Here is an 18,621-nt window from a genome sequence, read left to right on the forward strand (position 1 = left end):
AGAGCACTGGGCTGAGAATCTGGAAGACTCATCTTTGTGAGTTCAAATCCAGCCTCGGACACTAGCTGCACAACCATGGGAAAGTCACTGAATCCTGCTTGCCTCAGTTTCCTCATCTGTAAAATGAGCTGGAGAAGGAAATGGCAAATCACTCTAGTATCTTTGTCAAGAAAAGTGTCAGACACAACCGAACAAGAAAAAGTCATCATACATATCAGACATCTCCACCTCCGTTTAGTGCTCCTTGAATCCACGAAACATGTTTGGGATAATTTCTGTGTCCTCATTCCTGCCCGGAGGTCTAGAGTCAAGCGATGGGAAAATATTAGTCTCTGTTCATAAATTTCCCGGCTCTTGGCGCAACTAGAGTTTGGATACATGCAATTAACCCACCTCTGGTTTCGAAAGCACCCTATGAGCTGGGGTATTGCAGCCGGAGGGTTTCGAGGGTCTTGGGAACACTTCTCTCCATGATCTGAAATTTCTTAAGATTTCTGTCTGTCCTGAAATAGGACACTGAAAAATTGCTGCGGGGGCTATGGCCAGGTGGTAGCGTCCAAATGTCATGAATTTAGCATCCAAAATGTGGGTGGGACAGGTGCCACGGAATCCTTTCCCTTCCACTTTTAAAGAATCCCACGTCTAATATCAACGTCTCTCCCCGGGCTCTTTAGAACCTACAAGTCTTGGGAAGTAAACCAGGCAAATGAAGCTATGAGAGTGTATTTGGTATATATGATAATATGTAATGGGAGCCAGAATGCCCCCTTTACAATAAAGTTATATTATAACTAGATATATGTGTGTATAAAATATATGTATGTGTGTATATGTAGTTCCCAGACTGCATTCTAACCCTCTTCATAAAAATCAGGATTTATTTGGGGTTCAAGGCCTTTCAAAACTTAGCCCCCTCCACCCTTTCCAGTCTTCCTACACCCTACTCCCTAACATATACTCTTCCATACAGTGATAATGGCTTTCTGGCTATCCCACAAACAAGACACTCCATCTCTTAGCTCCAGGCATTTTTTCTGGCTGTTTCCCTTTACCTGGAATGCTCTCCCTCCTCTGAGCTACCCACTGGCTTCCTTGATTTCTTTTAAGTCCCCACTAAAATCCCAGACTTCTACATATAGAATTCCTCAACTCCTCTTGACTCTTTTTTATTCTGTTTATAACTTGTTTTTATATAGATCTTTTTTTGCATGTTGTCTCCCCCACTAGACTGTGGAATTGATAAAGCAAAGTAGGTGTCCATTGATTGGAGAATGACTAAAGAATGTGGTAGGTATATGAATGTAATGGAATATTATAGCATCATCAGAAACAAGGAATATGAAGAAATCAGGGAAAACTTGGGATAACTTTATGAATTGATAGAATACCTTTTTTTTTCAAACCCTTATCTTCTGTCCTCATAACAACTCTTAGAGTAGGGCCTTCTCTCTGTGAATTATCTCCTCTTTATCCTTTATGTAGCTTAGTACAGTGCCTGGCACCTAGTAGATAATTTAATAAGTGCTAATTGGGTATTTTTTTTAAACCCTTACCTTCCGTCTTGGAATCAATACTGTGTATTGGCTCCAAGGCAGAAGAGTGGTAAGGGTAGGCAATGGGGGTCAAGTGACTTGCCCAGGGTCACACAGCTGGGAAGTGTTTGAGGCCAGATTTGAACCTAGGACCTCCCGTCTCTAGGCCTGGCTCTCAATCTACTGATTTATTCCAAGATATTGGAATAAATAGGAAATAATTAACAGAAGAAAGGCACTAGAATTAAGAAGGTTGGGCAAAGACTTTCTTTAGAAGATGGCATTTTTAGTTGAGATTTAAAGGAAACCAGAGAAGTCAGGAGGTAGAGAAGAGGCTGGGGAAGTTTCAGAGTCAAGAAATAAGAGGGTCTTGTTGTGGAGCAGCAGGGTCCTGCTACAATAAAAGCACTGCCAGAGATTGATATAAGGTATAATATTTATTTTTCTTCTGAATAATGACCTCCTTTTATTTCACCCTTAAATGCCCTTGGAATGTCTTTGTTTATTAGAATGTCTTGCCAAAGTATCTATAAACTGGTTTTACCCCTTATTGCATCTCCCTGTCTTATGACAAGATACTGCTCACAATTGTCCATCATCCTTCCTCCTAAGATTTTACTTTTTTTTTAACCTTTAAAAATGTTTTACTTTTTCTTTTCAGTTCCAACCTCTCTCCTTTCCAAAGTAAAATGGGGTAAATTATATCACATAAAGAGGTGCAGTGACAGGGGGAATACTATTATAGTAGAAGAGAGGATCAGGGTGGTGAAAAATAATACTAAAATCTTACTCTCATTGGAATTGGCTCAGAGAGAGAAAAACAGCCAGGTTATTGAGGTATAGAATCCTATCTTACCCTATAGAGAAGCATAAGGGGAATGAGAAAGGAGGTGGTGGGGAGGGGAGTAATATAAGGGAAGGAGAGATTAGAAGGTGATCAAAAGACCATATAGAGAAGTAGGAAGGGAGTAAGAAGGATGGTGGTGGGAAGGAGAGTAGTATAAGGGAGGGGGGAAGTGGGGAGTGATCAGAAGTGAAAACTTTTGCTGGGAAAAGAGTAAAAGGAGAAAGGACAGGATTAAAAGAGAAAATCAAGATGGAGGGGAACACATAGCCAGTAATCATAATTGTAAGTGTAAATGGTGAATAAGCCCATAAAATGAAAGCAGGTAACAGAGTGGATTAAAAAACAGTATCCTACCATACGTTGTTTACAAGAAACACATTTGAGGCAGGTAGACACACACAGAGTAAAGGTAAGAATCTATTGGGCTTCAAATGAAACCAAAAAAAGGATGAGATCAGGCTAGGTTGCCTTTGTGAAATTGCAAAACTCATTTAATGACTTTGCCAAGAAAATAATACTCAGGACTATGCCTTCAAATGGGCAGCTAGTGCCAGGCCTGTAATCAGAAAGACCTGTATTCAAATGCAGACACTTACTAGCTGTGTAACCTTGGACAAGTCACTTAACCCTGTTGGTCTCGGTTTCCTCATCAATAAAATGAACTGGAGAAAGAAATGGCAGATCACTCCAGTATCTTTGCAAGAAAATCCCAAGGAGGGCCATAAAGAGTCAGACACAACTGAAATGACTGAACAAGAACAATATCCCAAATAAGAATGAATCATAATTATACAAGCTTTTATAGCAATTGTAAGAGAGAGAGGACTGAGACCGGAAATTCTCTCCTGGTCAGTTCCCCTCGCACCATTTATACATCTAAAGAAGCAGAGAAAGTGTTGTTACCAATTAAATAATTTCCAGATTATTGAGAAGCCAGGCATAGTGTACCTCCAAAAGAACTTAAAAGTAAGAGAAACACCAAAGGGACTGCAGCCGGCCTTAGTTTCCTGAAACTGTTTACATTCTTGCTGGAACATTAAGGTTTTATGTCTGCAGTTAGGGTCAATTTGTCACTTAAACCAAGAATGGCATTTGGTGCTTGGGACCATCCTTGTAGGTCAATTTAGCCTTCAGAGTTCTTCACAAGAAGAATCCCAAGCTTCTTATGAAAGCAAATCAAAAGCTTCTGTTTTTATATCAACCTTCTATAGATTCATTTGTATAAGAATGAAACAACAGTCTGAAAAATTAAGTATGAATATTTGGGTTTGGTTCAACTGGTGATGGGAGGCACTGATGGTTTTTGAGCAGAAGAGTGTTATGGCTCTAGGTCACCCCTTGATGCCCCAGCTCCTAAAGGGGAGTCCTACTTACCCAGTTGCAAAGACTATGGCAGCCATGTGATCAATTTCAGTTGGTTGTCCAAAATGGTGGAACTTAGGAGATAATGTGATCCAGGCCTCTCTCTTAGCACTCTACCAATAATAGAGCAATTCTGCTCACCTTTCAGATAGACGTATTTAACTTCTTTTTCTAGGGCCCATGATTTAACCAGTATGGGTACTTCTCTTATTTAGGTAAATCACAACTTCATGCCTTCTTAGTAATAATAATAGTTGGCAATTCTGTAGAGTTTTAAGTTTTCAGTTAGCTACATACATTATTTTAGACACATTAGCTAGACACCGAAGTCAGGAAGACTATATAAAGTCAGGAAGACAGATATAAAATCTGACCTCACTCTTATTAGCTGTGTGACCTGGTGTGAGTGACAATCTCTTTGTGCCACACTTTCCTCAACTATAAAATGAGAATCACAATAGCACCAGAATTGTAAGGATTAAATAAGATAATATCTATAAGGCTCTTTGCAAACCTTAAAACACTTTTCCCTTGCCAAAAAGAATGGAGTAGTTTGCCATTTCCTTCTCTAGGTCATTTTGTAGATGAGGAAACTGAGGCAAACAGCATTAAGTGATTTGCCCAGGGTCACCCAACTAGAAAGTATCTGCAGCTAGAATTGAACTCAGGTCTTCCTGACTCCAGGGCTGGTACTCTATTTATTGAACCACCTAGCTTTCCTCCTACTTATCATTATCATTACTAGATTAATTATCATTATTAGATAGATGTTACCTTCTAGGGTATGGAAAGAAGGTAGCATGAGATAAAGCGGGAAAGGTAGACTGGGGCTTCATTGTACAGATGAAAAAATTAAGGCTGAGAATAGTTAAGTGACTTTCCATAGTCTCACAAACAGAAAGTCTCAGATAGGTGGGATTTGAACACCAGGCTCTTGTGATTTCAAGTCCAATACACTTTCTATTAGATTACACACTGTTTCTTTATTATTAATTAATAACTAATTGATTAATATGGTTAATAATTAGTGATTCAGATTGTTCTTTTTTAAAAAAAAAAAACCCTTACCTTCTTTCTTAATATCAATTCTAAGACAGAAGAGTGGCAAGGGTTAGGCCAGTGATTCCCAAAGTGGGCACCACTGTCCCCTTGTGGGTGCTGCAGCGATCCAGGGGGGCAGTGATGGCCACAGGTGCATTTGGGGGTGGTGAATAACTGTAAGGGGGCGGTGATAGTATGTGACAGGGGGTGCTAAGTAATATTTATTTTAGAAAGGGGGCGGTAGACCAAAAAAGTTTGGGAACCACTGGGTTAGGCAATCAGGGTTAAGTGACTTGCCCAGGGTCACATAGCTAGGAAGTATCTGAGACCTGTTTTGAATCCAAGTCCTCTCACCTCCAGGCCTAGCACTCTATCCACTCTACTGCCTAGCTGCCCTTTGTGCTCCACATTATTAATAATTACTAATTAATATTATTAATTGATTTTTGTGAGTTTCTGTGGCTAAAAACATCACATAGTAAGTTGATGATAATAATAATAATTAACAATAACAAAGTACTTTACATGATTTTATTTTATCCTCATAACAACCTTGTGAGGCAGATGCTATTACAATCTCAATTTTACCAATGAGGAAACAGATTGAGAAAAGTTAATGACTTACCCAGGGTCACACAGTTAGTAAGTATTAAGACAGCCTTTGAACGTAGGTCTTCCTAACTCCAAGTCCAGAACCGTTTTCCACCATGCCAATCAACTACCCCTACAAATTTAGTTAAGCTGGTCCTTGGGCATGTTAACTTGGAAAATAATTTTGAAGACAAATCTATCTTAAAATTAGAAGAATGTATTGAGAGAGAAAAGTTAAGCATGCCTACAGGGCTGTCCCTCCCACTAGGAGAAGCCACCTACCATGGGGTTGTGAGCAGGGCTTTTAAAACCATAAGCAGGAATGGGATGACAGGCTGAACAGGAGGGCAGGATTCCTTAGGGTTCCTTCATTAGAATATCTGGTTGGGCATTGTCTGTTCAAGTGATCTCATTAGGGCCACCAGAAATTCTTCTGGAAAGGGAGCCATGGGCTTCTGCTGCTGGAATTAACAGGGATGGGCAACATTCCTTACCTCACCTTCTGCATTATTACTATTAAAATATTCTAAATATTTTAAATATCCACAAGTTAAAAGATGACAGTGACATAGTTAGTGCTTGGCCTGTGTCTTAAACCTTTCTACTTTAGGTGGACCTACCAGAGTTTAAATTCTACTCGCGCAGCCTCCAAGGATACAGGATCACCCACCACTCCCCATAATGAGGAATCTAAGGAAAGTATGGTTAAACATTCAATTAGAAGCCAAGTTTTTCCTTCTCTAATTGGGATATTAATCTTACATTTTATATTCCTGAGACTTTGGGTATGCTCCAACATACACATGTCTCCCTGGACTCCACCCACAGTTTCTGTTGGGGAAAAAAATTGTTTTGCCCTCTTTTGCTGTTCTAGCTTGTTATATAGGGTTGTTTATGTGCTTCCTAAATTCCTGTCCTGTTATGAATGAAATCAACATATGTTTAATGAGTTTCTATTGTGTCTAAGTCATCTTCATGGGGGATGTTGAAATTATAACTCTCATTTGTATGGTGATTTCACAAAGCACTTTCCTTATAACAATCCTGTAAGGTGGTCAGTCATTAGAGTATTTGATTTCCATATTCTATATAGGAGGTAGTGTGATTTTATTACTGGAGGTGGACAGGGTGGGATTGCTATGAGAGGGCAGAAGTAACATAATTCAGTTTTAGTCTTGCTCCTGGGGTAATTTTGGGAAGCTACATGTCCTAGTGGATAGAGTCAGGAAGATTCACTTTCCTGAGTTCAAATCTGACTCCAGACTCTTACTAGCTACAGGGCCCTGTGCAAGTCACTTAACACTATCAGCCTCAGTTTCCTTATCTGTAAAATACACTGGAGAAGGAAATGGTAAACCACTCCAGTCTATTTTGTCCAGAAAACCCTAAATATGGTCATGAATAGTTGCAGGACTTGGGGAGAAAAAAAACAATCCAACAAAACTTGGGGTAATTAGCATTGGCCTTGGGGCATGATGGAGTAGAAAACTCTCCTCCTTACAATCTCAGCCTCCTTTGCAGTCTTGCCAAGTAGAGTCCCTATAATAATCTGAAGGGACTGAGGCTCCTAAGAGTTAAAAGGAATTTTCTGATCTTTATTCAAAGAAGAGTTTCTTTTCAAGGAGACAATCAGAGCCTCAGCAGAGAGGTTCTCTTTCAAAAGGCAAATGAATATCCCAGGGCAGCGGAGACAACCAGCAGGGCAGTTCATCAGATAAAGCAGCCCATAGCCTCATGTCATCACCAGAGGACATCAGTGCCTCTGCAGGTTAGCAAGCAGAAGTGGGTACGTGTGTATATGTGTTGGGGGGCATTGGGGATGATGCCACACTTGGAATATGAGCTGTCATGGCCTTTGATATTCCCCAAACACACATAGGTCTCCATGAGCCAGGATTTTAGGAGAGTGCCACTGCTCCCCAGCTTTACATGGCACCTTTTTAATTCAGAGCAGGTCACCCAAATGGGAGAAACTTATCTATTCAGCAAGAATAGAAGTATTGATATGGTTTTCAATTAATTTCACTTTTATTAAGTGCCTCCTCCATGCAATTTATTTTTCTGAATGTTTGGGGTTCAAAGACAAAAGGAAACAAAACTCTTGCCTTAAGGAAATGACATTTTCAGGACCCCAAGAATGGTGCATGCTCTCTCCTTACCCCCACTTCATAGAATCCCTCTATTCCTCCAAGATGAGCATTACACACACCACTTTCCACCCAAAGATTTCCAATATCCATTCAACAATCCATTCCACCCTACTCCTCCTTATTGTTATTTAGTTGTGTCTTCAAGACCCCTTTTGGAGTTTTCTTGGCAAAGATACTGGAGTGGTTTCCATTTCCTTCTCCTGCTCATTTTTTACAGATGAAGAAATTAAAACAAAGTTAAGTGACTTGCCCAGGGTCACACAACTAGTAAAAGTCAGAGGCTAGATTTGAACTCAGACTCTCCTGACTCCAGACCCAGTGAGCCAGCTAGCTGCCCCTCTTCCTTAATTATCTTATATTTAACTATCCTGTTTTATGTTTATATTTATTCAGAAAACATATTTTACTTGTTTCTCTTATTTGACATAAGGTCCTCAAAACTAGCCATTCCCCAATTAATAAGTGGGCAAGGGACATGAATAAGCAATTTTCAGATAAAGAAATCAAAACTATTAATAAACACACCAGAAAATGTTCTAAATCTCTTATAATTAGAGAAATGCAAATCAAAACAACTCTGAGGTATCACCTCACACCCAGCAGATTGATCAATATGACAGCAAAGGAAAGTAATAAATGTTGGAGGGGTTGTAGAAAAATTGGGACACTAATGCATTGCTGGTGGAGTTATGAATTGATCCAACCATTCTGGAAGGCAATTTGAAACTATGCCCAAAGGGCGCTAAAAGACTGTCTGTCCTTTGATCCAGCCATACTACTGCTGGGTTTATACCCCAAAAAGATAATAAGGAAAAAGACTTGCACAAAAATATTTGTAGCTGCGCTCTTTGTGGTGGAAAAACATTGGAAAATATGGGGACGCCCTTCAATTGGGGAATGGCTAAACAAATTATGGTATCTTTTGGTGATGGAATACTATTTTGCTCAAAGGAATAATGAACTGGAGGAATTCCATGTGAACTGGAACGTCCTCCAGGAATTGATGCAGAGCAAAAGGAGCAGAACCAGGAGAACACTGTACACAGAGATGGATACACTATGGTAAAATAGGATGCAATGGACTCCTGTACTAGCAGCAATGCAATGATCCAGGACAATTCTGAGGGACTTAGGATAAAGAAGCTATTCACATCCAGAGAAAGAACTGTGGGAGCAGAAACACAGAAGAAAAACAACTGCTTGATCACATGGGTCGATGGGGATATGATTGGCGATGTAGACTCTAAAGATCACTCTAATGCAAATATTAATGATATGGAAACAGGTCTTGATCAATGACACATGAAAAACCCAGTGGAATTGCTCATTGGCTATGGGAGGGAATGGGAGGGGAGGGAAAGAACACGAATCATGTAACCATGGAAAAATATTCTAAATCAATTAAATAGAAATTTTCAAATTAAAAAAAAAAGTACATGCTAAATCATGGTGTCGGCCCACAAAAGTAACTAAAGGAGAAGGGAACCAGCGGCAGTCTCCATCATGAATATTTATTGAGTAATGCCCATTGTCACACACATCAAAAACCAAGCAAGGCGACAGCGTGGCACAGTTGGCAGAAAGTCGTTGAGTAGGACCCGCTTCATTTAACAGATGAGAAACTTGCAGGGCAGAGATGTTAAGTGAGTTATCTAAAGTCACGCCAGCATTAAGTAGAAGATCGTTTTCTAGAGCCCCCGTAGAATATGGGTCTCTAAGCACACCGTGAGCCCGTGCAGCAGTCTTCCAGGCAGACGCTTCTGGGCTCCGGAGATGGCTCTAGTGGAGGTGGTGTTGGACGTGCTTCATGATCACATTCAGGGCCAGCCACGTCTCCTCGGCGGTCGGGAGGATCTGCTGGGCTGGCAGAAGGAAGCCGTAGTGTCCGGTGTCTCTCAGCTCAAAAGTGAAGGCGTATTTAATTCCATTCTTGTAGGCCCAGTCTATGCTGCTGCCGCTGGCCGGGTCTGTAATTAAAAAAAGGAAGTCCCTGATGGGTCTGGGGCTCATTTAAGAGCAAAATGAAGGCGAGGTCAGAAGGGCTACCCTGTCCTCCAGGGACCTTCCATTCTTTCTGAAAATCATGACCCAGCCCCCGAAAAGTCTATCTCTTACTGCAATATGCCAGAGAAGACTAACCAGCTGTGTCATCCTGAGCAAAGCATAGCTTAAGATCTCAGTTTCACCCCTCAGACACTTCCCAGCCAGATGACCCTGGGCAAGTCACTTAACCCCCATTGCCTAGCCCAGTGATTCCCAAAGTGGGCGCTACCGCCCCCTGGTGGGTGCTGCAGCAATCCAGGAGAGCGGTGATGGCCACAGGTGCATTTATCTTTCCTATTAATTGCTATTAAAATTTAAAACATTTAATTTCCAGGACACTAAGTAATATTTTTTTTCTGGAAAGGGGGCGGTAGGCCAAAAAAGTTTGGGAACCACTGGCCCAGCCATTACCACACTTCTGCCTTGGAGCCAATACACAGTATTAACTCCAAGACGGAAGGTGAGGGTTTAGAAAAAATAAAAATAAAAAAATAAAATAAAATGGAAGGGAAGGGTTTAAAAAAATTCCAGTTTCCTGGAATGCAGAATAAGGGGTTAATCTGGCTCAGGAGTTATCTTGGGGGCTATGAGCTTGTTATATTAAAATGTTTTGATGATTCTGTTTAATTATATGATGTATAATACATTATATTATAAAATTTCACTGGTTTCTTTTACAATCCTACGTGCTTTATTTTATTCATTTAAAAGCGTTACTCTGAGAAGAGGTCCATAGGTTGTATGTAGCAACAATAAATAACCTTGTAATGTGATGTCTGTAGTCCCTAGGAGAGACCCCCGTCATAATAGATGGACAAGATAATGAAAAGGGCCTTGGGTTTGGCTTCAGGACATTTGGGCTCTGATCCTTCTTAGCTGCATCTCCTTGAGCAAGTCATTGACCTTCCCTGACCACTTTCCTCATGTGTACAATGGAGATGATTGTACTACCAACTTCATGGGGGTGTTACAAGGAAAATAATTTATAAAGCACAATAGGAAGAGGAAGAAGAATATTAACAATAGCTAGCATTTGGGGCAGCGAAGTGGCACAGTAAGTGGAGTGCCAGGAGTCAGGAGGACCTGGGTTCAGACACTTCCTAGCTGTGTGATCCTGGGCAAGTCACTTAATCCCAATTGCCAAGTCCTTGCCCTTCTCTCTTAGAATTGTTCCTAAGATAGAAAGTGAAGGTTTTAAAAACAAAATAACAATAGTTAGCCCTTGTCAATATCATCTGATACCATCATCATCATCATTTTAAAATCAGTTCGGTCTAAGATGGCATCCTCCCTGGCTTTGGTGGGCCAGTCCTGGGTGTCTCATTTCCAGTCCCCTGCCATGTTTCTATTCATGTATCAAAGCACTTTCCAGATCTCTAAGCAAATGAGGCGAGCACTTACATATAGTTGAACAGATAGGTCCCACTCTGTAGGAGGTGCCATACAAGGAAGCGAGGGCTTTGGCCGCTCGATTTCCAACTTTGTCCTAGAGGGAGAGAAGAAGAACAAAGAGACAAGTCATAATCCACCCTGATAGGACAGACCTTTCCATGCTGCTTCGGCTTATTTGGTTTCCCTCTTCCTCAGCCGCTTTGGGTCCCATCTGAGCAGTTGGAGACCCTGCCTCCATGTAGCTAATGCTTAGCTGATGAGCTTGAGGGTCCAGGACAGTGGTGTCAAACTCAAATAGGGATGGATCCCTGCATAGATCCCTGCACAAAACATTTTCTGGGTTGTATTACATTTTTTTATTATTTGTTTAAACATTTCTCAATATTTTTTTTTAAATCCTTACCTTCCGTCTTAGAGTCAATACTGTGTATTGGCTCCAAAGCAGAAGAGTGGTAAGGGTAGGCAATGGGGTCAAGTGACTTGCCCAGGGTCATACAGCTCGGAAGTGTCTGAGGCCGGATTTGAACCTAGGACCTCCTGTCTCTAGGTCTGGCTCTCAATCCACTGAGCTACCCAGCTGCCCCCATTTCCCAATATTTTAGTTCCATTCACATCATATTCTGGATATACCTCTCCAGTAGATAGTGTTAGACTTCAAATCAAGAAGACCTGAGTTTTAATCCTGCCTCAGACACTTACTAGATGCAGGACAAGTGGTTTAACTTCTGTTTCCCTCAGTTTCATTATCTGTAAAATGGGGACAACAAAAGCACCTACCTCCCAGGATTATTTCAAGGATCCAATGAGATAATAAACATAAAGTGATTAGGATAGTGCCTTGCATACGGTAAGTGCTGCAATTTGTTTTTTATCCACTTGTTTCAGTCATTTCTGACTCTTCTTGACCCCATTTGGGAGCAAAGATCCATTTCCTTCTCCAGTTCATTCTACAGATGATAAAACTGAGGCAAATAGGGTTAAGTGATTTGCCCAGGGTCACAGACCTAGTAAGTGGCTGGGGCTGAATTTGCACTTAGATCTTCCTGAATTCTTTTCAATGCTTTACCTAGCTGCCCTCTAAGAAGTGACAGCATATCTTAATGCTGGCTCTAAAACCTAAATTTTGCCCTTGGCCCTGTGAATTTCTCCGGAAAATGGTTGTTTTCTCAGTCTAACCTATAGAACAGCGGGTCTTACTTAACTTTTACACATAGGATTACAAAGGATTAAATTTATTAAGTGTTATTAAAATATTTTTTTAAGTTCATGAACCCCAGGTTAAGAATTTTAAAAGGTTCTACCCATTTTGTGTGTGAAGTGGGCATAAAAACAATTCTGCTGCTCGTTAACTCTTTTTTAATTTAAAGGATAAAAAAACCTTACTTACCATCTTAGAATGAAGACAATGCATAGGTTCCAAGGCAGAAGGGGAGTAAAAGTTAGGCAATGGAGGTTAAGTGATTTACCTAAAGTCACACATCGAGGAAGTATCTGAGACCAGCTTTGAACCCAGGACCTCCTGTCTCTGGATCTAACCCTCAATACACTGAGCAACCTAGCTGCCCCTGCTCTTTAACTTTTTTTGGTTGTGTTATTTTGCTATTCTGTCTTAACTAAATATTTTGCTATTAGATAAGTTAATGAGCAACAAAATTGTTTTTATGTCCACTTCACACACAAAGATGAGTAGAACCTTTTTGGATTCTTAACCTGGAGTCCATAGACTTAAAAATATATATGTATGTATGTATGTATGTATGTATGTATGCATATATGCATGCATGCATGTACATGTATATACATACATATATATGACATTTTAATAACATCACTTTCCTTTGCAGTCCTACATGTTTTATGTATCTAGAAACATTTTTCTAAGTTGATAATTTTCATCAGATTGCCAAAAGGATCCAGGACATTACCAAAATTAAGTGAGGTCCTCTGTTCTATAGGCAAGAGTGGGGATATAACTGTGAATGGGGGCTGTGACCTGGAACAACAGCTCAACCCAGTCCAAACAAAGATGGCCCAAAAGATATCTTTGAAACCTGGGGTTCAATAGGTCCCAGCACTGAGAGAGAGCCTCAGTTACAAAGAGTTGTTGAATGAATACTAGAAACCTTTCCTACTTGGTAGGACCATGCAAGGGTTAGAATTCTCTAGTATCTCACAATGAGATATCAGAAAAATACGTAAAATGAAATTCTACATAATTAAGTTCATTTAAAAACCAAGGGGGAAGGGTTGTCCCTCAATTGAAGAATGGCTAAACAAATTGTGGTATCTGATGGTGATGGAATACTACTGTGCTGTAAGGAGTGATGATCTGGAAAATTTTCATATGAACTGGGAGAACCTCCATGAATTGATGCAGAGTGAAATGAGCAGAACCAGGAGAACATTGTACACAGAAAGTAAAACATTGTGAAACACTCCAATGTAATGGACTTTGCTACTAGTAGCAATGCAACAAGTCAGGACACTGCTGAAGGACTTATGGGAAAGAATGCTGACCACATTAAGAGAAAGAACTGTGGGAGTAGAAATGCAAAAGAAAAACATATGACCTCACTTATCACATGTATATATGGGTATGTGATTTGGAGTTTAGGCTTTTAAAAATTGCTCTATAGCAAAAATGAAAAATATAGAAATAGTATCAAGTGATAACATTTGTATAACCCAGTGGAATTGTTGTCAGCTCTGGGAGGGGGGAGGGTAGAGGGAAGGGAAAGAAAATAAATCATGTAACTATAGAAAAATATCTAAAAATTAAAAAAATTTTAAATGTAAAAATAAAAAATAAAAAACAAAAAACAAAGGGGTGCAGATGGGTGATTCAGTGAATTGAGAGGCAGGCCTAGAGATGGGAGGTCCTTGGTTCAAATCTCACCTCAGACACTTCCTAGCTGTGTGACCCCAGGCAAGTCACTTGACCCCCCATTGCTTAGCCCCTTACCACTCTTCTGCCTTGGAAACAATACACAGTATTGATTCTAATACAGAAAGTAAGAGTTTTAAAAATAAAATAAAAATAAAAACCAAGGTACTTTTTTGGAGGTCAGTAATATTCCGACTGACTCTTGACCTGTAAGCAGCAGAAATAGCTCATGGTGAAAAGAAGGCCACAGAAATTCCTATTCTTTCTCTGCTAATTACCACTACAGACGAGTGTCATAACAGGAAACCAGAAGTAGCAGGGCTGGGCCTCAGGGCACCTGCACCCCAACATTGCTCAGGTGATATTGATATAGCATTCATACCTCTATGATGACAAATCCCCAATTAGCTATGTGACCTACATGAGAAAGGGGCATAGTTGGGAAAGAGAAAGATGCTTGTTGAATCCTACCTTCCCCCTACCAGACTTCTTCAGAGAAAGCAACCTTTGGCGTTTTCCCTACCGTAGGGTCTACAACTCATCGTTCTCCCATTTTTGGATTCTATAAATTTGGACAGCAGGACGAGGTAAGTGAAAAGGCCAGAGTAGAGAATGAGCACAGACTTCAGGGAAGTCCCAGAAATTCCTAAATTATTCCTCAGGCTTCCTTGAGGCTGCCATGAGGCTGGTTCAAAAGGAAAATAAGATAGATATGAGAAAGACCAGTTCTCTCCTCTTTGGCTGTTTTCACAGCCCAAAGTGCAGAGGAGAAGCAGGAACTTCTAATAAAATAGACCCAGGTCTTCTGACTTTTCTTTAAAGGCAGGACATCCTCAAAATCTTAGCACAGGCTTAAGCTATAAAAGGTTGGGGACACCTGACAGAGTGATATTCTGATACCACTCAGGTAAGATTCCAGAAAGGAGTGAATAGCAAGGGTTAAAAGTCACTCGGGTGGAGGACCAAGGGAGGTGGTCACTTACCAGTTCATCAAAGTCTCGGGGTTTTTTGCATGTGTACCCATAAGGAAACATCAGGAGCTGTGAGTAGCTGTGGATGTCAATGAAGCTTTTGAAATTCCCATGGTTCTGGATGAAGTCTGCCACAGATTTCACTTCTATTTCTGAATGGGGCTTGGGTCCATGGTATGCTTCAGAGCAGGGGCTATCACTGGCTCCTTCTCCTGTGACAGGAACCAAGCCAAGCAGACATGAATAAGAACACAGACCCTCCAAGACTCCAGACAAACCTATTCAAATTGATTAAATCCAAGAAGCATCTAATAAGTACTCATGATGTACCAGGCACTGTCCTAGGTGCTGGGAACATACCAATGAAAATGGTCCCCGCGCAAGGCTCCTCCATTCTGCCATAGGATTGCAGCATGTAGACAGGTAAATATAAGGTAATTTTTAGTGAGAATCCCCCTTCTCCAAAATTTCCATGAGCCCTTCAGTCTCACCCCCCCCCAAATTTCCTCTCTTTAAACAGACATTTAGCTTGGTTTTGTCTATAATAACTTGACTAGAAATGATATAAGAAGGCATCAAGTAGCTTTTCTTGTACTTGAAAGTTATCATTTATGTTAGAAATCTCCCTCTATTACCATCCCATTTCAATGTTCTACCATGATGTAGATGGGACCATGGAGTCACAAAAGCAGATCCTAGACCAGGCAGGGAAGGCTTCAAATATAGCCCAGAAATAGCCCAAGTTTGGAAAGGTTCATCACCAGCAGGTTAGCTACTATGGAATCCATCAAAAGGCATGTAGGAGGCACCTACTATGTGATCAAATTAGATAAATGTAAAACTCTTTGCACAGTGCCTGGCACATAATTGGCTCTTTACAAAAAAACAATTCTTATGTTCTGTCTTAAAATCAATACTAAGTATAGGTTCCAGAGCAGGGGAGTATGGGCTGGGTAATCAGGGTTAAATGACTTGCCCAGGATCACACAGGAAGTATCTAAAGCCAGATTTTAACCTGGGATTTCTCATCTCCAGGCTTAGCTCTCTATCCACTGAGCCATTTAGCTGCCCCACGTAATATGCTCTCAATAAATATTTGTTCCTTTTCCTCCCCATCTCCTTTATTTGTTGTAAAAAGAGATGACTATCCAGGAGAAAAAATGTATTGGGAAGTCAGCAAGCATGTTTCAATGAGTCAGCAAACATTTATTAAGAAGCACATGCTGTGTGCCAGGCACAATGCTGATGTAAGTGATGTAAAAACCAAAGATATGATGTAAACTTAAGGAATATATCCTACCTGAAAAGCTTACATTCCAATTCCTGTTTGGGTCAACTCCTACACATTGACTTCCAGGAAATCGGGATCGAGTCTTCCTCCAGAAGCGGTTCTGTGGAAAACCCACCCAAGAAAGAACAGTCAAATGCAAAGGATCCATTGTTGTCATCCTCATGCCCAACTCTTGCGACCCCATAGACCATACTGTCCATGGGATTTTCTTGGCAAAGATACTGGAGTTGTTTTCTATTTGCTTCTCTAGTGGACCAACAGAAGTTAAGTGACTTGCCCAGCTAGTAAGTGTCTGAGGCCAGATTTGGACTCAGATCTTCTTGACTCTAGGTCCAGCACTCTATCCACTGAGCCACCTAGCATTACTATGGCCCATACATTGCTCACATAATTTCAACATTAGTCAGGAACTGAGAAATCCTAGGAGCACAGAAGTGCTAAAGTGGAAGAAAACTCAGAGGTCATCTATGTTAGTCGAATCTGTACCTGACCAGGAGTCCACCCTACAATCTCACCCAAAAGTAGTCATGTAGCCTAGAAGATTCAGTGAGAGGGATCTCATTATTTCCCAAAGCAGGTAAGACTGCTTTTGGACAGCTCTAAATGAATGCTGTCCTTAATTTTTTTCTTTATATTAAACTTAAATCTGCCTCTCTGCCCTGAGATCAGACAAAACAAATCTAGCTCTTTTCCCTCCTACTAGCATTTCAAAATACCTAAAGACAACCATCATTTCCCACTGTCTTCTCTTCCACAAGCAAAATATTTGCAATCCCCCAATTCCTTCTATAGATCCTCAGTCTCCATTGGTCTTCAGTCCTTTCACCGCTCTGGTCACCCTGTTCTGGACACTCTTCATGTCATTGTCCTTCCTGAAATATGATATCTCAAACTGAAGGCAATAATCCAGATCCAAACCCTCTTCGGGCCCAGGTGTGATCCAGCAGCCAAACATAGACTGGAGGAGTCTTGGCTCAAGAAAGTATTTAAGGGTTTGACCAAGCTTCACTGATTTGATAAGACTTCAATTCATGTGCTCCTTCTACTGTGCTCCGAAGCCTCCAACAAACATTTATTTGCACAGCCAAGGCTCCTGAGGACCCACTCCATCTGGAGTTACTCACTTTGGTTTGAGAATAGACATATCCATCAGGATTGGCCACAGGCATCACGAAGATATCCATTTCATCCAAGATGGAGGTGATGTCTGGTTCATTCCCATAGTCAGATACAATCTAAGTAGAGACAAAGCCCCCATCAGATGTGCCATCTCCAGCCACGTTGTTGGTACCTCCTTTCCCCCAAGCTCAACTGTTTGGAGTACTGTTCTATTAATTGTATAATCATGTGACCACCTTCAGAGAGACAGCTCTATGGAAAATTGAATTATTAAGGAATCTGTTGCTTGAGTGGCATTTCATAGAATTATGGCATGTTAAGGCAGAGATTCCTAACCTTTTGTATCATGAAGACCAGGTCTGATTGAAATCTATGCACTGCTTCTCTGAACAATGCTTTTAAATGCATAAAATGAAACATGTAGAATTATAAAGGAAACCAACTATATTGAAATAGTTACTGAAACATTTTTAAAGCAAATTCACAAACTCAAGGTTAACAATCTCTGCTCTAAAGTATCTTAAAGGCCACCTAATTCAATCTCATTTTAGAGACAAGAAAGTGGAGAACCAGAGGTGAAATGATTTGACAGTTTGCACAATGATAATAGCTAGTATTTATGCAGCACTTTAAGGTTTTCAAGGCACTTTATAATATTATCTTATTCGATCTTCACAACAACCCTGGAGGTATGTGTTATTGTTATACCCATTTTACAGATGAGAATACACAGAGGCACCCAGAGATCAAACAATTTGAGCAGGGTCAAGAGAAGTTAGGCAACTTGCCCAGCTATTATTTAAGTTCGGATTTTAACTCGGGTCTTCCTGACCCTGGATCCAGCTCCTAAATTCGCTCCTGTGACTATAAGTGTAGGTAGCTTGACCATTCCTGTCTGGGTTTAAGTTCCTTCTCTTGGTTGTAGGGAAGAAAGGAATAATATTTTCCCGCCTACATGGTAGAAGCAAGGAACACCCCTTTTTATAACTTCACCACACAGGGCCACCTGACCCACAGGTTATTGAGGGGCTCCAAGAAGGCAAACTCACCCCAAACTCTCATTAATATATGAAATTCCACTATCAGTCTGTCCTCAGCTAAACTATAAATAACCCTCAAAGAATTAACATGAGAAACTGTTATCGGGCTACTCTCTCCTTAAAGGGAATGAGTTCATTTGTCACTTTCCAATGTGACGGCTAGCTAGAAATTGGTTTCTATCTGGAGGAGACCAGAGACAGAATAAGAGCATTGAGAACCCAAAGAGGGCAGGGGGAGGCAAAGAAGGGGGAGCACTGAAGGCAACCTTTGCCTGCTTCACAATTTTGTCTGGGGCTGATCCTGTTGCTGAATGGTGTCTGAGAACAGAATGAACTCTGGTCATCTACTGACTGGGTT

The 18,621-nt window shown here is 40.7% G+C and overlaps 1 protein-coding gene across 1 annotated transcript in view; it reads right to left on the reverse strand.

Moving 5' to 3' along the window:
• Positions 1-9,108: 9,108 nt before the first annotated feature.
• The window catches only part of LOC123249935, a 79,777-nt gene continuing 70,264 nt past the window's right edge, over positions 9,109-18,621 (reverse strand). The window contains 5 exon segments of the mRNA XM_044679018.1: positions 9,109-9,490; positions 10,968-11,052; positions 14,826-15,025; positions 16,114-16,204; positions 17,229-17,339. Of these exon segments, the coding sequence (XP_044534953.1) occupies positions 9,303-9,490; positions 10,968-11,052; positions 14,826-15,025; positions 16,114-16,204; positions 17,229-17,339 (675 nt within the window). The 3' untranslated portion in view covers positions 9,109-9,302.

The sequence above is a fragment of the Gracilinanus agilis genome, chromosome 5 (genome assembly GCF_016433145.1).
Source record: "Gracilinanus agilis isolate LMUSP501 chromosome 5, AgileGrace, whole genome shotgun sequence".
In the NCBI taxonomy this organism is placed as follows: Eukaryota; Metazoa; Chordata; class Mammalia; order Didelphimorphia; family Didelphidae; genus Gracilinanus; species Gracilinanus agilis.